The 20,004-nt window shown below is 42.4% G+C and overlaps 1 protein-coding gene across 3 annotated transcripts in view; it reads left to right on the plus strand.

Moving 5' to 3' along the window:
• Nucleotides 1-20,004, plus strand: part of myripb (myosin VIIA and Rab interacting protein b) — a 120,528-nt gene that overhangs the window by 604 nt on the left and 99,920 nt on the right. For all 3 annotated transcript variants that reach the window (XM_028005455.1, XM_028005456.1, XM_028005457.1), the window contains exon 2: nt 18,777-19,003. In XM_028005455.1, coding sequence (XP_027861256.1) covers nt 18,894-19,003 — 110 coding nt within the window. In that variant the 5' untranslated portion in view covers nt 18,777-18,893. The remainder of the gene's footprint in view (nt 1-18,776; nt 19,004-20,004) is intronic.

Genomic DNA, 20,004 nt, shown 5'->3' on the forward strand with positions numbered 1-20,004 from the left:
AGATTTTGCACAGCTGTTATCATCCAGTTACAGCTATACGTGGCAGGGTTAGATGAATATAGGTGGTTCCTTCAAAAGAAAGAAACGGAGAATTGATGTCGTCACGCAGGGGTTAAAACGAGCAGGTGTCTGACAGGTTCATGATGCTGGGAGGGAAAACCAAAAACCGGGTCCTGGAGGCGCAGAGTGTGAGTCATCTTTTTGAATAAAGTAAAGCGATTGCCCCTCACTGAGCCGAAGCCAGTGGAAGTAAAGTCATGTTTTAGTCTCGGGAGCATTGTAAGGGAAAGAAACTTTAACCCCCTCCCCTAGGAATGCAGGCTGAAAATCTCAGCTTGGCTCGCCATGCTATATTGTACGTTGTTTTGTTGGGGTGCGTGTGTGTGTGTGTGTGTGTGTGTGTGTGTGTGTGTGTGTGTGTGTGTTTCATTGTTGACTTCACACCTGTTGACAGCAGGGAGGACCATCTTGGAATGCAGGAAGAGAGCATTCACCCCACAAATTTGAATGAATTCCTCCGTTTTTAAATGCTCATGCTCCAACACTTACTCACATCATGCACGATTGCGCAGTCGTGCCCAGTCCTCAACTGTTTCCATTTTAACACCTCGGGTGAGAGTGTGACTCCTCGTGCATGTGTCTGACGGGTGCTGGAGAATGTGAGGGCATCTTCCCAGGCGGATGCAGCCGCTTCCTCTGTAGCTCTGCGTCGATAGGCTGGGTGGTGATTGATGTGGTTCAGCAGGCAGGTGTCAAAAAGTGATAAATGATCAAACACTCTCCCTGAGAGGAGAATTTTAAAGCACCTACTTTCTAATATTTGGATGATACTTGATTTACCTTCTGTCAGATGTTAGTGCAAGTTTTTTTTTTAATGTCACATGAGATAAAGTACCTCTATTATTAGCTTAGAGTGAAACATTAACTCCAATGTTATTTTTCATTTTCTGGGCACTCTGCTGGTAATTTTTAGTGTCATCTTGACCAACAGCAGCATCTTTGGGGCAAAAATACACACCGACCTTTTACACGGCATTAACTCATCCATAGAAATAATTTCCATGTCCAGGTCTGCAGACTAGTTCTACGAACATTTGTGAAGGAATAACTTGCTTTTAGTGATCAGTCAATTCTAGTATTTTACTGTGCAGTTTGTCAAGTTGCGAAATTGCCTCACTGCTAAATTTTCGTTTATCAACTGTAAGATGTTTTCTAACATAGTGGAAGCTGTTAGGAATGACAGTAACTCAACCACAAGGTGGGCAAACATTACACAATCCTAGAGCGGGGTAAGCACATAATGCACAGAGATCTCAAACTCTCTGCATGTAACCCTCAGATTTACCAAAAAACTGGCCTTCATGGAGCTTCAAATGGTTTCTGAGTCCGTAGAGTTGCCTCCAAGCCTTATGTTGACAAGTAAGGCTTGGAAAAGAGTCGGATGCAGTAGTGTAGAGCACACCGACACTGCAGTGGAGATGTGTTTTGGAGTCCAGAATCACACCTGTCTGTCTGGAAATGCAATGAGCAAGTCTGGTTTTGACAGTAACTAGGTGAATAGCACTTGTGTGACTGTGTTGCATCAGAGTAAACAGCCAATTATGTTGGCATTCAGCCCTATTGTGGTGGTTCTGATGCTGAAAACCGGTGCATCAAGGCTAGTTCTACAACTTGGCTTTATCTTTCTTCTATATCCTCTTATTTTAATCACTCTCAGAATTAGACATGACATCCTCTTTCTAGTGCTTTGAGAGTCAATTCTGTTTCGGAAAACAGCAGATGTTTTCACTCAGTCACTGAAATAAAATTTTCTTAAGTCTGTCCTCGTACACTGACATATTCTAATGTGAAGCTTTATGTGAAGGAGTGTGCATAAGACTGACATGACACTGTCTTAAATATGACGTAACGGCTGTCACGGACATGAAGGAGTCTTCTTGAATGTTTATGACTGCTGTCATGAAGCATCTTTCGGTAAATGATGACACGTTTATTGCAAATTGACACTTTTAATGGATTTTTGCAGCAAATTTTAATAGAGCTTTGTTTTAAAAAGGTCGGCATTGTCCAAATAATGCAAAGATGGCACTTTTAATTGACTTTTAATGTAACTTTGCATTAATAGTGTCATTGTTTTCCGAATGACAATTCATAACAACAGTCAGGCATTTATGAGGAAATAATATTCTCTTCAAAGTCAAAGTTTGAGTGTGTAGATAAGGTGACATTGTGCACCAGACGAAGGAATAATGTCACGTTGTGGGTCTTCCATGATGATGCAGTTTGATTGTAATATATTTAGTTCTTGATTCTATCAGTAATTTTTTTTGACAATCTCAAGCTGAATTGTTTAAGTCTTGATTCACAACAAAAGGAATTCAAAATTCTTCTCCTTTTCTGATAGAAATTGCTCAATGAAAAGATAAAGATAAAGAATCTAACCCTTACATTGATTACTTTTAATTAGTCTTCCTTGATAAAGCTTAACATCTGTACAGTTTTTCAGAGTAAAAAGAGTAAAAAGTTCCTGAGGCTTTTGCCAGCTCCAACAGCAAATCAATCATGATGCATCCACTGACTGGAAGAAAATTGGATTCTTGAGTGTTGCCTGTCATCTTTCAGCAGGATCAAACTGGAAACCTCGTTTCAATCACAGATCTGTTTGGTGCATTCCTAATTGCAAAGTATTGATGGAGAGCTTTCCCAATAATTTCAATCACAATAGAGAACAAATCTGATAAAATAATAATAATAATAAAAAAAAGCCACCCTCACACCTCAACTCATTGTCAGCCTTTTTTATTGTGCTCACCATCCAAATAAGGATTTATCTGGAGTCAGTATCAAGCTCTTTCTCACGTGCTGTGAAAAAAAGCCAACACAATGGAGAGGGTCTAAAACAAGCAGTTAATTTTGCGCTTGGCTGCATCTGCCCTTTTAGTGCTCCAGCAGGGCCTTGTTCTCCGTTTGTCCATCGTCTGCCGGCTCTCTGAGGTGACAGATCACAGCAGAGCCAAGTGCTCTGCAGGGTGGCGTCGGGTAAGATTTATTTGTGGGTTTTAATTGGGTACACCTGAGTTCATAAGTTCATTTTGCTGCATATAGAAGAAGTATTGAGAGTGACTTGTGCAGAAAAAAAAAGCAACAAAACTCACAGTTCCACTCTCTAGGAGAGATGTAGCAGTTTGACCTATTTTTCCAGATACTACCTGTCCCTTTAAGTGAGAGTGTCAGTTTGAAGGTGTTGCTTTTGTAGCTTGAAAGTATTACACTGGTGGACTTTCGTGTAGTGCCAATCAAAGTGCGAACCAAATGCCCAGCCTTGTCTTTTTGTATTCCCTATCAGACACAGTGACTGGTTGAGCCAGAATGTTACAGATGAAGTTGTATGTGAAATATTAGAGCGTCTTTGTATGCAGTATCTGAGCTTCTGAAAAACACTCGAGCTGTTTACACTTTTGAAAAATCTTACCAAACAAATTTGTGACAAATTAACACGTTTCTCTTTGCTGCAGCTTTTTTTTCCCTTTTTGCAAACCTAAAAATAAAGTTCGACACTAAACCTGGAACGTATGGTGCTTCTCAACTGGTAAGCTAATTAGTGGTGTAAAATTACTCACTGTAATATTTTATTTTTAAAATTATCTGCCTCTTCCAGGTTAGATTCCAGATAATGCAGGTGAAAATGCATATTTAAAGTTCCTGGATTTATTGTGGATCTTTTTTAGATCCACAAAGGATCAAAACAATCCATACAGGCTTACATACAAACCCTCTGATGTCTGAATGAATGTTGCTCATTTGCAAGGAAAGAAACCAAGAATGAGGAAGATCTTGGCATAATTCCAGTCCATCTGTCCAGCAATTGCAGTGGCCTAGCTTATGCATTGCTAATAAAAGTTAATGTCTGGGTTGTTAAAAAAGCTTAATGTTTTATCCAGTTTTATGTGTGCTTGGGAATGTTTCAGTTCAAGCGGGTTGAACTGAAAACGCTTCAGTTCAAACCGTTCAAACTGTTGAAAGTTTCCTTCTTCATTATTCCTTTCACTTTGAGCAATGAACCAGCACTGCTACATTCATGCTTAACGCGTGAACTCTGTTTGCGTGTGAAACTAAAGTCAGATTCCTTGCTTGAGCAGGAGCTTCTTGAAGACACAGAGGCCAATTTGAAGGGGTCAATTTGCAAAGTCAAATTTCTTTTAGGTTATGTTTCAAATATTCAGCATTTTTATGACAACTGAAGGTAACATAGTTACTTGATTTTCCTGTAAAATGCGCCTGGATAGTATATTATACACCCAGACATCATGACACTACTAGTTTTCAACAGCTATATTTACTGAAAATTAATTGCCTTGTCACCTGCCTTTCTAGAAAACTGTTTTCTTAAATTGTAAATTAAAAGTTTAATGTTTTATATGCAGAACAATGGCTAACCAAATATGTCTAAAATCTGTGCATAAAAACAAAGCTGTGGTGATGTTTTGGCCATTTTGGAAGTTTGTTGATTAAAACAACTTTGCAAACTGGGAAGAAGGCGTGTACACGTTCAACCATTCCTTATTATGCAACAAGAAATTTTTTTGTTTGAATGACTTGCAATCTTCTCCTCTGCTTCAGCACTAATCACTCATCTACGCTGTTATTGTGTGAAAGGCACATCACTTTTTATACTCCACCTGCATTATATGATTTTTTTATCATGTGCAGCAGGGACTGTCATGTTGAGTCTATGATTCTAGCCCAAATGCAGAACACGACACAGGAGAGCGATATATATAGTAAGTGAATTTATTACAACAGCAATAATTAAATGCACTGAAAATTGCGGGTCTTGTCCAAGGGGGGAGGGAAAGGCTCACGGAGTGGTCGGCACACTATAAAGAACACAGCGAGGAGACGGTGAGTTCACAGGGTGTAGGAGACGGGAGTGATGACAGAAAATTGGAGCAATCTTACTTGTTGAATAGGAGTTTGTAGGTTTGGAGGGATAACTGCCGTGCTCGGGGTCGTTGATTCCGTACGATCCAGGTGGAACAGCGCTTGGCCACAGAGATCCGGAAGGAGGCGAGGGAGTGTTGTCGGGGGGCGGACAGGTAGGTTCAGGCAGGACAGAGACAGAGGAGCGGCACGACTGTCAGTCGGAACCTCCAGGAGGGATCTGCGATTTAGCCGGAGGAGGTGAGTCTGGAAACTCGGGCAACCAGTGGGTAGGTTCCACGGCGTCACGAGGGGAACCCAGGACTTCTCAGGAAAGACACCTGAAGGCAGGAGACAACAAGGAGATTCACTAAGAGATCAAACACCGAGGAGAAAACAGAGACTAGCTCAAGGGGGCTCAGAGGTACCGTTACTGGCTAACACTCAGGCGTCGAAGTGCTGGCAGTCAGCTCCTCTTGTACACCTTGCCTGACGAGCAGATAGATCACAGGTGCGCAGGATGACAACACCCCACTCCAGAGAGAGAGGTGAGCCTGGCGCCATCTGGTGGCTAGATGGTGAAAAGCAGCAAGCCAACTCCCACAAGGAAAACCAAGAACCCCGGAACACGACAGTACCCCCCCCTCAACGGTCGCCACCCGGCGGCCGAGAAGAAGAGGAGGGAAGCGACGAGCGGTAATCCGTGATGAGGGAAGGATCTAGAATGAAAGAGCCAGGGACCCAAGAGCGATCCTCCGGACCGTAGCCCTCCCAATCGACGAGGTATTGCCAACCACGACCTCGTCGACGGGAGTCAACGATCCGGCGGACAGAGTAGGCAGGATGGCCATCTACGTCTCGGGGGGGAGGAGGGAGCTCGGTAGGAGGGCAGAGCGTGCTGGTCTGGACGGGCTTTATCTGAGAAACGTGGAAAGTGGGATGAACTCGGAGGGAGGCTGGCAGACGGAGGCGAACAGCGGAGGGATTAATAACGGATTCGACCTCAAAGGGGCCGACAAAACGGGGAGACAATTTCTTGGACATTGACTTTAACGGAATGTCTCGGGACGATAACCACACCTTCTGGCCGGGAGTGTAGGTGGGAGCCGGAACTCTCTTACGGTCTGCCTGTCGTTTGATTTGTTCGGCTGTGCTGTTAAGGTTGTGAATTGTGGATTTCCAAATGTTCTGGCAGCGACGGATATGGTGGCGGACTGAGGTCACCGAGATGTCACCCTCTTCAGACGGAAGTAGCGGGGGTTGATAACCTATGGAGGCTTCAAAAGGGGACACACCAGTTGCGGCAGAGATAAGGCTATTATGGGCGTACTCGACCCATGGGAGGTACTGACACCAATCTGACGGATTGGAGGAGGTGAAGCAGCGGAGAGTAGTTTCTAAATCCTGATTAAGTCTCTCGGTTTGGCCATTCGTCTGGGGATGGAAACCAGAAGTGAGAGAAGCCTTTGCATGAAGTGCAGTACAGAAATTCTTCCACACCCGGGAAATAAATTGTGGTCCTCGGTCCGATAAGATCTCTAGAGGTATGCCATGCAGGCGGAAAACGTGTTTAATAAGCAACTGGGCCGTTTGGAATGCCGTGGGCAGTTTACGGAGGGGAACAAAGTGGCAGGCTTTAGAAAAACGGTCCACAATTGTTAAGATGGTGGTCATCCCCTTGGAGGGTGGCAATCCTGTGACAAAGTCTAAGGAAATATGAGACCACGGGCGTTTGGGAATAGGTAGCGGCAGTAGGAGGCCAGATGGAGGTCGGTGAGATGCCTTATTACGTGAGCAGATCGTACAGGCTAAGACATACTCCTTAACGTCTTTATGGATTGAAGACCACCAGAATTTACGGTTTACAAGGGCAATGGTACGACTGATACCTGGGTGGCCCGAGAATTTGGAGGCATGAATCCACTGCAGGAAACGGGCACGGACAGAGGTGGGCACGTAAAGCTTAGTAGGTGGGCACGAGTCGGGAGTGGGTTCAGATAGTTGAGCTTGCCTAATAATGTCTTCAATCTCCCAGGTAACCACTGCAACCGTGCAGCTGGGGGGCAGGATAGTGGCGGGAACCTTCTCTGAATCTCCAGATGAGTGAAGTCGGGAAAGGGCATCCGGCTTGATGTTACGAGACCCTGGACGGTAGGAAATGGAGAGGTTAAATCTGGAGAAGAACAGTGACCAACGTGATTGACAGGGGTTAAGTCTCTTAGCCGACTGCAGGTAAGAGAGGTTCTTGTGATCGGTCCAGACCAGCACCGGATGCTCAGCCCCCTCCAACCAATGCCGCCACTCCTCCAGAGCCAACTTGATAGCCAGAAGCTCTCGATCCCCCACGTCATAGTTACGTTCAGGAGGAGATAATCTGCGGGAAAAGAAAGCACAAGGATGAGTCTTGTTGTCTTGGGGGGAGATCTGGGATAACACGGCTCCAACTCCGGTGTCCGAGGCGTCGACCTCAACAATGAACTGTTTGGACGGGTCTGGCTGAATGAGAACGGGAGCATTAGCAAAAAGGGTTTTGAGTTGTGTAAAGGCGGCCTCTGCCTCCGGGGTCCAACTGAATGGAATCTTGGTTGAGGTGAGAGCAGTTAGTGGGAGGGCGGTTTGACTGTAATTACGAATGAATCGGCGATAGAAATTGGCAAAACCCAGGAAGCGCTGGAGTTGTTTACGGGTTTGAGGAGTCGGCCATTCCAATACTGCTCGAATCTTTTCCTCTGTGGGTCTTACCTGTCCGCCCCCAAGTATGAATCCAAGAAACGACACTGACGATTGGTGGAACTCACACTTTTCAGCCTTGATGTATAACTTGTTTTCCAAAAGACGTTGCAGGACCTGGCGAACATGATGCTTGTGATCGTCTAGCGACTTTGAGTAGATCAAAATATCATCCAGATAAACAAACACGAAAACATTTAGAAAATCCCTCAACACGTCATTTACGAGGGCCTGGAAGAAGGCTGGAGCGTTAGACAATCCAAAAGGCATCACCAAGTACTCAAAGTGACCTATTGGTGTCTTAAATGCTGTCTTCCATTCATCTCCCTCTCTAATACGGAGTAAATGGTAAGCATTTCTCAAGTCAAGCTTTGAAAAAACTGTTGCCCCATGAACCGGTTCAAAGGCAGAGGATAACAGAGGAAGGGGATATTTATTCTTAACTGTTATGTTATTTAACCCTCTGTAATCGATGCAGGGCCTAAGGGAACCGTCTTTCTTACCAACAAAAAAGAATCCTGCTCCCAAAGGAGAGGAGGAAGGGCGGATTATGCCGGCTGCCAGAGAGTCTTTAATATATTTCTCCATGGTTTCTCTCTCTGGACGGGAAATGTTGTAAAGACGGCTTGTGGGTAACGGAGCACCGGGTAGGAGATCTATAGCACAATCGTATGGTCGATGTGGGGGTAATGAGAGAGCCTTGGACTTACTAAAGACCGGAGTTAGGTCATGATATTCAGGTGGGATAATTGACTGGTCGGTCGGGTCTGCCTCCTGCGGGTCTGCTGGTGGTGGACCTGGGGGAACAGCTGAGCGGAGACAAGATAAATGACAGGAGGTGGACCAGGATTCTACATGTCTGTCTGTCCAGTTGATTTGAGGGTTATGCTGCTGGAGCCATTTAAAGCCAAGGATGATGGGAGAGTTGGCCATGGGGAAAACAAAAAAGGGGGTGAGTTCGCTATGATTTCCGGAAATAATGAGATGTAGCGGTTTGGTCTGGTGAGTTATTCGGGGTAGGGTGTTCCCATCAATGGCAGCGACTCGAAGAGGGACGGTGAGTGGCTCAGTCTCAATCGACATTTGCTGAACTAAAGTACAATCAATAAGATTTTGTTCACAGCCTGAATCTACAAGAGCGGACAATGGGAAGGATTGATTTTTACAGATCAAAGTGGCAGGTAGTGACAGGCGAGGAGAATCTTTCATTTGCAAGTGGTCCGCCAGCCTCCTCACTTCCACTGGCGGACCTGGGAGTTTGAACGGATTGGGCATTGGGCGAGGAAGTGCCCTGGGGATCCGCAATACAAGCAGAGACGAGAGGAAAAGCGTCTTTGTCGCTCCTCAGGAGTGAGACGTGTCCGACCCATCTGCATGGGCTCAGGATCCTGAGGAGCCTGCGGAGAAGAACTCGCTGGAACAGGTTGAACTCCTCCATGAGTCTTAACTAGCGGTTCTCTATGTCTTCTCTCCCTAGTACGGGACCGGATCCTATTATCGAGGCGAATAGTTAAACTGATCAAATCTTCTAGGGTTTCTGGTTCATCTAGAGTAGCTAGTTCATCTTTTAGATTTTCGTTAAGAGCGTTAAAATAAACGCTCTTCAATGCAGCTGCATTCCAATCAGTTGCTGCAGCTCTTCTTCTAAAATCTATAGCGAAATCTGCTACAGTGCGTTGACCCTGTTTAATTCCCATGAGCTCGCGTGAGTTAAATGATTTATCGGAGTCTTGACTGAAAGTTTGTTGGAACTCTTTCAAAAACTCGTCAAACGAGCAGTTATAATTTGCCGGGGAAGGAAATCGAGCCTGAGCCCAGTCTAAAGCCCGTCCAGATAACAAGGACAAAACATAAGCAATTTTAGAGCCATCTTGAAGGAAACTCTGAGGGGAGTGGTTGAAAATAATAGAACATTGCAATAAGAAACCTTTACATCTGCTCAGGTCCCCAGAAAATCTCTCAGGAAGCGGTGGTCGAACCTCGGAAAACGTGGGCTGGACTGATTGGACCGGAGCTGGAACTGGGGCTGGACTTGGGGAAGGAATCTGAGAAGCGGAAGGTTTGAGATAATTGATTATCTCAGCTAACTGCCGGTTAGTTTCGACTTGTCGTGAGCTAAGCTCTCTTAAAGCTGTTTCATGTGATTGTAACTGGGTGTGTTGATCGGACAACATTCTCCTGATCGCATCTGCTGGGCTTGTTTGCTGGCCTGAGTGTTCTGTCATGTTGAGTCTATGATTCTAGCCCAAATGCAGAACACGACACAGGAGAGCGATATATATAGTAAGTGAATTTATTACAACAGCAATAATTAAATGCACTGAAAATTGCGGGTCTTGTCCAAGGGGGGAGGGAAAGGCTCACGGAGTGGTCGGCACACTATAAAGAACACAGCGAGGAGACGGTGAGTTCACAGGGTGTAGGAGACGGGAGTGATGACAGAAAATTGGAGCAATCTTACTTGTTGAATAGGAGTTTGTAGGTTTGGAGGGATAACTGCCGTGCTCGGGGTCGTTGATTCCGTACGATCCAGGTGGAACAGCGCTTGGCCACAGAGATCCGGAAGGAGGCGAGGGAGTGTTGTCGGGGGGCGGACAGGTAGGTTCAGGCAGGACAGAGACAGAGGAGCGGCACGACTGTCAGTCGGAACCTCCAGGAGGGATCTGCGATTTAGCCGGAGGAGGTGAGTCTGGAAACTCGGGCAACCAGTGGGTAGGTTCCACGGCGTCACGAGGGGAACCCAGGACTTCTCAGGAAAGACACCTGAAGGCAGGAGACAACAAGGAGATTCACTAAGAGATCAAACACCGAGGAGAAAACAGAGACTAGCTCAAGGGGGCTCAGAGGTACCGTTACTGGCTAACACTCAGGCGTCGAAGTGCTGGCAGTCAGCTCCTCTTGTACACCTTGCCTGACGAGCAGATAGATCACAGGTGCGCAGGATGACAACACCCCACTCCAGAGAGAGAGGTGAGCCTGGCGCCATCTGGTGGCTAGATGGTGAAAAGCAGCAAGCCAACTCCCACAAGGAAAACCAAGAACCCCGGAACACGACAGGGACAGTCCTATGGGTCAGTGTGCGGTCAACCATGTGCAGCTTAAAACACCCTGTAACCTCTCCTACCATGTCCGTAATATCTATGTATAAAGTGCATGGACGACTGCAACTTTTAGTTCAGACATGACTGGAGCTCAGTCACCATCCTTTCACACCACGCACAATATAGAAGACCTAAATAAATGCCTTGCAGTTATACAGTAATGATGGTGCTGTCATGGCGTATCCATCACTCCTTTCTTTAGATTTGACAAATCAAGACAGCACAGTTTCTGTTGGTGTTGGAGCATTGATTTGAAGGTGATAGAAGAGCAGGATCATGATCTTTTGAGAATGTTCATGCTGAGATTAGGTTGTAAATAGATTTTGACGCATAGGTCCTTCAGATTTGACAGCTGGGAGAATGATTCTTTGTAGGATAACTCAACTTTCTGTCACATGAACGTTGACGGTTACAACCTAAGTTTTGACCAAGACCATTTTTCATGTCAGGTCAGTAGTTTTGGATTGTTGTAGATGGAAGGAGTGATAGATTCTTGATTGAATCTCATGAGGCATCCAGGAAGCTGGATGAAGATAAATACACTAAGTGATAAAGAGTAAGAAATAGTCTTAAAAACTGCAATTACTTATCAAACGTTTGTCACAGTTGGTTGTTCCGCTGCTTTGCAGAAAGAAGTGCCTGGGTTTGAATATTGGCCAAGGGCCTTTCCTCATGGAGTTCTTCCCATACTTACATGGTTTCTCTATCCCGCAGTTTCAAAACATGACTGTTATGTGATTTGGTCCCTTTCAATTACAATTAGGAATGAGTGTGTCTGGGTGGTTATTTGTCAGGCGTGTCTTTGTGTTGCCCTGTGACGAACTGGTAAAACGTCCAAGGTGTACCTCTTGCCCAATGAGTGCTGGAAATGGGAACCAGCCCTCCTGTGACCCTGCAAGGAGAAGCTGGTATAGAAAGTGAATGAAAAGATAAGACTGAATCCACAGAGTGTTGGATATGTTTTGCAAAGAGAATTTCTTGTAATGAAGTTGCTAAGGTGGCAACGATCCCCGACATTAGAAATAAATAGACAGACAAATAGTCTCGTTTCAACATGTATAAACGTTCACATTAAGTGTCACAAGTAAGGATCTTTATTACATAAGCCGCTGACTACCAACAGAAAGATCGAGGTTATAAAATGCGTCCTGGTTTTTAAGATTGCAATATCCAGTTCCTGACATATTTTTAAGTCTAAGTTGTCTCAATAATGTTGTGGTGATTGTTTCTAAGCTCTGAGTTTTCAGGTGGAGTTTAAATTCATCACAGGATGTCAGTGTATTGAACAGTCAAGGCTCATAAGTGCTGTTGCTTGAATGTTTATGATAATATATATTACAGCAGAGATGTTACCTGCCTCTGGGCTTATGAGGGCTCCATTAAACGTAATGAATGCATGAATGGATAAAAAGTCATTTTTAAAGCAAAAACAAATGTGTGAGTGGTAAATATACTCAGCTTCTATTCCCCAAGGTTTAGCTCTCCGTCGTGCAAATATAATTACAGATCTACTTGAACAAGCGCAGGTTGCAAACTGTGGGGGCACACGGTGACACTTGACTTCGCATATTCACACATGTCGGGATACATTCATCTTTTGAATTAAGTGTCACTCTGTTTCAGGCTGGAAAGCTTTAGCAGGGACGAGGATTTAGGTGTCTTATTGCAGCAGCTGAATAGGGAGCATGTGTGAATGGCAAGGCGTCAGTCTGCAGCCTATTCACGCTGTTTGATAACAGATCTGTGAGACTGCCAGATTTAGACGTCATTCTCCGCCACCGCCGAATGTGACATAAGCCTCTCTCTCACCTCTACATTCCTGCACGTCTGCTTATGGCATTGAGAATTATCCCACTGGTAAAACGACTGAAGCACGTCTAACTGAGATGCGTTTAAGGATAAAACGGAGTCAAAGGTTTCATTCAGGCTTTGTGAAGCCAGAAGCAGCAGCTCAGGCTTGTTTTTCTTGGTAACGCTGTTAAATTCAACTGGAGTCTGCAGTGAAGTGAGTCCTGCAATAACCTGGAGAAGTGAATGGAACCAGGGCAAATGCGCTCAATAAAACCATGGGCTTTATTTTGCTGGACAAAACACTACTTGATATTGTGTAGCTTCAATATTTGTCTGTGTTGACAGAAGACAGACTTCAGCTTTGTGCTGTTGCTGGAGAAAATCAGATCTTCTCACCCAAAATGGCAAACAGCTTCAAAGGTGTGATTTATTTTTTTATTTATTTTTTTGCTTGCAGCCAACGGATGCTGCTAAAGCATGCATAATCCAAGAGCTAAATTAAAAACCTTCTTCCAATATTGCAAGAAAATCTACATCAAATGTAGTTATTGTCATAGAGGAGGAGTTACCTATTTGTTAAACATCTCATTTAGACTTAGTACATAAATTACAACAAAGAAATAAGAAGGAACAGCACATCTTTGTTTATGGATGTTAAGAAGTTGGTTCAGTGTCATTAGTTTCCAGCATCTACCATGACTAAATTAAGGGTTTTGTTTCAGATTGGGGCTTTGGCTTTACTCTGGTAAAAGAGATCTATTTTTTCTTAAGTGTCATTTATTCAAAAAGTTATTAAAAGCACTGTAATCTTAAATTTAGCAATCTTGCTGAAACCAATTTCAAACAAGGGATTTACAGTGCTCATAAACATATTTCTCTCTTTTATGTTTTTGCTTTTTAACTAAACTTAAATGTTGCATTTTATCAAATGAAGACAGACGAGATAAGATAACTTGAGTACGCACAAAATGATAATTTGATATATCAAATAAAAAACCTGTCAGAGCATTGTGAGAATGTCACTGGTTCCATTGATAAATCATGAAGTGACTGTGCAGGTATATACTAATTATATATACACTGCCTGGCCAAAAAAAACGTCGCCACCTGGATTTAACTAAGCAAATAGGTACAAGCCTCCTATTGGATAAGTACTGCATAGGCAATTATCTTTCAGCTGGCAACAAGTTATTTAACCCCAGCTGATGCAATGAGTAACTCCTCATTTCTTAAACAACCATGGCAAAAGACACATCCTGTGGTCGTGGAAAAGACGTTAGTCTGTTTCAGAAGTCTGTTTAACCCCACTGAGAATCTTTGGGATGTGCTGGAGAAGGCTTTGCGCAGTGGTCAGACTCTCCCATCATCAATACAAGATCTTGGTGAAAGATTAATGCAACACTGGATGGAAAAAAATCTTGTGACACTGCAGAAGCTTATTGAAACAATGCCACAGCGAATGCGGGCTGTAATCAAAGCTAAAGGCGGTCCAACAAAATATTAGAGTGTGACCATTTTTTGGTGGCGACTTTTTTTTTGGCCAGGCAGTGTAAGATATATATATATATATATATATATATATATATATATATATATACTAATTATATATTTTTTTATATAATTATAAAAATATTTATAATTTATGTATATATTTATATATATAAATATAATTTATATATTTTTTTTATAAAAAATGTTATAAAAATTTTTATAAAAATTTTTAAATAAAAAAACATATAATTTATATATATATACTGTATGTATATATATAAATATTTTTTATATAATTATAAAAAAATATATAATATATGTATACTGTATATGATAGTATATTAATACTAATATTAGCATTATTTTACTATTAATATTATTAATAACAATAACAATAAAAATTTGTAGTAGTAATAACAATGATTTTAAATATTAGTATTAATATACTAATATTAAAACATTTGTATTATTATTAGTATATCAATACTAATGTTGTTATTCATTATTATTATTATTGCTACTTCAAATTTTTATTGTTGTTATTATTATTATGAACAAGTTCAAATGTTCTTCCAACAAAGAAGATGATTGTTGATATCAGAATGAACAGGATCAGATCAAACCCTGTTTCCATCATGGGAGAAGATGTTTAGGTGGTTGAGGAATATAAACACTTCGGTGTTCAACTGGACAACAGTCTGGACAGGAGACGCAACAGTGAAGCGTCTATGAGAAGGGGCAGAGCAGACTGGGCTTCTGGAGGGAGATAAGATCCTTCAAGCTTTGCAGCAAGATGCTGCAAATCTTCTATAACAGTGGTCCCCAACCTTTTTATCACTGCGGACCGGTCAAGGCTTGGCATTTTTACTGCCGCTCGGTAGGATGGGTACGGGGAGGGTGAACCGTCAGACAGGCTTCTGCATGTGCCCGCTAAAGTTTAGTTCACATGGCACCATTTTAATTTATTTGCCCCGATTTTTTCCTTACGTCAATCTTAGAACGTTCTGAATGTGGCTTGCGATAATCGTAACCGATCATCCTGCTGTGTGGTGAGTTACGTAGAACGTTGGGACTGCTCCGATCTAAAATCGGGCATTTTCAACATGTTGATTGACTTGGTCCGACTATCGTGGCGCGTGGACTGGTACCGGCCCACGGCCCGGGGGTTGGGGAGGACTGTTCTATAAGTCTGTTGTTGAGAGCGCCATCTGTTGGGGCAGCATCAGCCAAGGATCTAAAAAGATCCCTGGCAGAACCAGCCTGATAAAGAAGGCTGGTTCTGTTCTTGTTCTCTTCTGGGGATGTCCGTGGAACCGCTGGAGATGATAATGCAGAGAAGGATTCTTCATAGGATCAAGAAAATTCTGGACAATCCTGACCATCCTCTTCACAAGGCTGTTTTGGAAGGGAAGAGCATCCATCCTCAGTCAGAGGCTTCTTCAGGTTCAGTGTGGTACTGACCGCTTCAGGAGATCTTTCCTGTCGACAGCCATCTTCAATGGCTCTTTGAAGAATCTTGATGAGCTATAACATTTAATTTTCTTTGGGATCAAAAAGTATTTTTGAATTTAAACTGAAACAGAACATTTAACAGTGTAATTAAATTTAAAGGTAAGCTCTCAATACTTGGCTTTATGATCCCAAAAGATAAGCAAGTCCACAGGAAGAATATATAACAAATAAAAACAGGAAAAAACCACCATAGTATAAAATAACCCAGGGAAGGCAAAATAAACACAAACTAAGAAACATTAACAAAAATGGCTCCCATATGTTGTCTTTGTTTTTGTGAGAAAACACATTTTCCTCAGTCGGGGAAGTTCGCTCATGGCTACTGCCTTCAATTGCCATCTTGGTCAAAGCAAAAATGTTTTCACACTCAATAGTCTCCTTTTCACAGCAAACATCGGCAACCGTCAATCTTCCCAAAGTTTGCTCTTCGGGAAGACTGGCCAGATCGTTCCCTGCAACGGTGGTCTGGACAACTTCTGCAGCCGCAGAAGTTTGCTCTTCGGGAAGATTGGCCAGATCATTCCCTACAACAGTGGTCTGGACAGCGCTGTCTTCATGTGTAGTGTCTTCAGATGTTGTCTTCTTCATGGCAGAAGTTGAGCTTTCAGACTCAGCTGTCTCCTTTTCACAGCAAACTTCTGCAGCCGCAGAAGTTTGCTCTTCGGGAAGATTGGCCAAATCGTTCCCTGCGACAGAGGTCTGGACAGCGCTGTCTTCATAGGTAGTATCTTCAATTGTCGTCTTCTTCAAGGCAGAAGTTGATCTTTCAGACTCAGCTATCTGAAATTCCCCAGCCAGGGATGTTTGGTTCTGAGCCGGGGATGGATCAAACAGATAAGAATCCAAACTATCATAGCCAGAGTAGCAAACTTCCTCAGCTGGGGAGCAAACTTCCCCAGCCGGGGAGGTTTGCTCCCCAGTCTTGGAAGGTTCAAAAAGAAAAGCGTCAAAAAGATCGTACTCAGATGACGTCCTCTCCTCCTGAACGCTACTTCTATCTTCAGTGCTACCAGGAACCAGTTTGTCAAAAACCTTCCTCATCCCTGTTGTAACCACATATCCCACTCCAAAACTCAGGGGAAAAAACAAGCCGACAAACATCTTTTCCATACTGAAAATACTTGTAAAACACAGTGTTTCGATTCGAAGAGCTAGTTGGATATGAACTGATGTCCTGAGATACACGCATTCATAACCTCAGAAGTTCCTTGATGTAGGACCGCATGTCATAGGTACAATGAGCTCACTGAAGTTCTGGGGGAATGTCTTGCTTCTGCTCATTGCTATGGAAACGATCAGATCAGTTCTGCAAGACCCAAGCTATTAACCCTTTGCAATGGTGACACTTAATCATTCGAGGCGCCTTGATGGACGTTGGAAGTGAGGAACGGGAGTATTGAACTGAGCGACTGAAATTGTTTTCCAAAGTTGTTTGGAATTTTTTTTTATTAAAAAAAAAATATATATATATATATATATATACTGTATATTCAGTCTACATGGTAGCCAACTCTTGTGCTGTCCCATGGCTGGTGAACCCATTTCTTTCTCCTCTATATGGCTAACCTGCTAGAACATCCAGCTGGGATTAGATTTCCTACCATAAAAGATGGTCAAAAAGAAAAATACTGCAGTCTCTTACTTGTTGACGTACATTCTATATATATGTGTACTTGTCATCCTGTCATCAGTGGAAGGTTTTCCAGTCTATAACATCATCCACGTATCTCCACTCAATCGATTCAACCATTCAAAAAGGAGTTCCTCGTTCCTTTGAGCAAGTTGCCAAGGCTTTTGTACATCCAAGCAGTACAATCCTCTGCTTTATCCCACACTTTCAATTGCTTATGTCGCGATCAAAATGTATTACAACTTACAACACATATCATCAAAACATCTCTCTGGAGTCACTGTTATGTTGACAACACGAGAAAGCAATCGAAACGCCAACTTGTCTTTCTGAGCCTGACATGTTCATCGACACAGATATACACTTCTGAGAGATGAACTAAGGATTTTGAGAGAGAAATTGGCTTTTCATGGTGTTTTGCAAATGTTGAGAAAGATTTGAGAAATGCACCCAAGCAAATGAGAACAACTAAATAGAAAGATTTTCAAGCAAAAATCCTAGTCCTAGTTAAGTTCTGCACTAAAATCTATTAGAGATGTTGTCACATGATCCTAGAATAATGCTTGAACAACTGCAATCCTGCAAAGAAGAGTGGGTCAAAATTCTTCCACAGCAACGTTAAACTCTTATTTCGAGTCATCGGGCATATTTCATTGTAGTTATTGCAACCAAGCTTAGTTTGATTTGCTCTTTTCCCTTAATAAATAAAATCATCATTTCAAAACACCATTTTGGTGTTTGCCAGATATTACATTTGTTTTGATTATCTAAAACATGTATGTGTGTCAACAAAGTAAAAACAGAAGAAATTTGTTAGGGGGAAAAAGCACTTTTACATCTCAAAAAAATGTTTTCAGATTAAAAGTTTAATGAGTTGTGGACGCCACTCTTTCGAAGATATTATCCTATTAATTATATGATTATCTCGTTCTGACCTAATCTGTGCCCTGCTTTATAATCTGCTTTATTACGGAGGGGAGTATCATTAACAGAGTGTGTATCATACTCTATTAAATAAAACACAGAAGAAGCTCTTTAAATTTCCTTGTTGGACATTTTAATAGAATTATCTGCAACCAAATGTATTAGGAAGAATCCACTTTTAGGATAATTTGGCAAATGTCAATTTTATCTAACATAATTGCATTTTACAGAACTTTATAGTATGGTGATTTGCAGGCTGGTATTTAAGCCAGAGACTAATGAAATGCTCTCATAACATTCATGAAATGGTAACTTGTAGCCAAAGGAGCTTCAGCGGACACGTTTAATAGGTCCAATGTTCCGTCCAGAACAGTTTCAAGGATCACATTAAGGGAAGAAATCCTTCCAGACAGTCTTCATCAGCTCTGGGAAGAAAATGGATCCTGCAGGCAAAAACTGGCAACACTAATCTCATTCACAAGTCAGAAAAGCAGGCATTGCAGAATAATTTGCACGCTTTTTGTTATATATAGGATATATCTAAAAAAAGAAGTGTCCTGATTCTTTCTCAGTGGTAATGTCCTAATTTCTTTATTTAATGAGGAGTAAATTAGTTTGCCAAATTCACAGACAGTTTTTTAAAAATTTGTTTCGTTGTTTCCTTTGCCTGTCCACAGGGTCGTCCCAGCCTCGGCCCCCTGAGCACCAACACCTGTGACTCTCCTCCTCCTTGTCCTCCTCTTCTTCCTCCCCTCTTTGACCAGCAGCAGCTCAGTGTGGCGAGGCCAGGGACAATGGGACGCAAGCTGGACCTGTCGGGCCTAACAGATGACGAGGCAGAGCATGTGCTGAAAGTGGTTCAGCGTGACATGAAGCTGAGGAAGAAGGAAGAGGAGAGGCTGAGGTGAGATGACGTTCTCCTGCCTGGGTTTTTTTTTTCTCTTTTCCACATTTGACACTTAGAGGATGATTTGACATGAGCTGATAAAGGAGAGATGTCAGCCAACTGTGAGTGAAAATGACCAGATAAAGTGACGATCAGCGGGCTTATGTGGTAGTGTTCTTCCATTATAACAGATTTAACACTGCTTTGGTAAAAGAAGCAATATCCTGCAAATAGACTACTGCATCATTTAGGCTAGTATACCACTAAACCTTCTTAAAATGATACTGTTATGTGGTATAATTTTCTGGTTGGAAGTGCTTATCATAACATCCTTTATTGCATGTCATTTTAGAACCTTTTAAGGCATCCTACTTTATTTGATCTTATTTACTTGAATTACCAGATGTACACAAGTATTGTTTTATTGCAATGAGACCACAACATTTTATGAAAATATGGGAGTAAAGTCTCAAACAAATGGGTCAGTTATGCTTCTGCTCACTCTTCCACAGTGTGAGCGTCTGCCTCCAAAGACCATTTTTATTACAAGAGATTTCAACTATTGTCCTAGATTTAGTTGTTTTTGTTTGCTGAACCTTAAATGTGTTTATTCTGTGTTATCTTCAACTGGCCTCCCTCATTTTATGTTTTCTCACTGCTGTTTAAGAGTGAGTATGCAGATGCATTCTTGTGTAATCGCCATTCTCAGTACTCAGTACTCAGTACCCGGTTTGTTTGATCCCTCTTTAGTCCCTGCTTACTTCTCGCAAACGCTGCTACGTGTTGATGCCATTGTGTTCTCTGTTGTAATTCATTCCATCTTTCAACATCAACTACACGATCGTACCTTTATCCTGCCTGTGTTTTTGGCCTCCATAAGAAGGACCCAAAGCCTGTTGCAGATGTATTATGTTATTACAATTATTACAGCGTTCCGTCTAAAATCCAAGTGGAAGTGTCCAGGATCATGTGGGGGTTGGGCAGGACTCTACTACTGTATCCTCCATACAGATAAAAGA

The sequence above is a fragment of the Xiphophorus couchianus genome, chromosome 21 (genome assembly GCF_001444195.1).
Source record: "Xiphophorus couchianus chromosome 21, X_couchianus-1.0, whole genome shotgun sequence".
Lineage (NCBI taxonomy): Eukaryota > Metazoa > Chordata > Actinopteri > Cyprinodontiformes > Poeciliidae > Xiphophorus > Xiphophorus couchianus.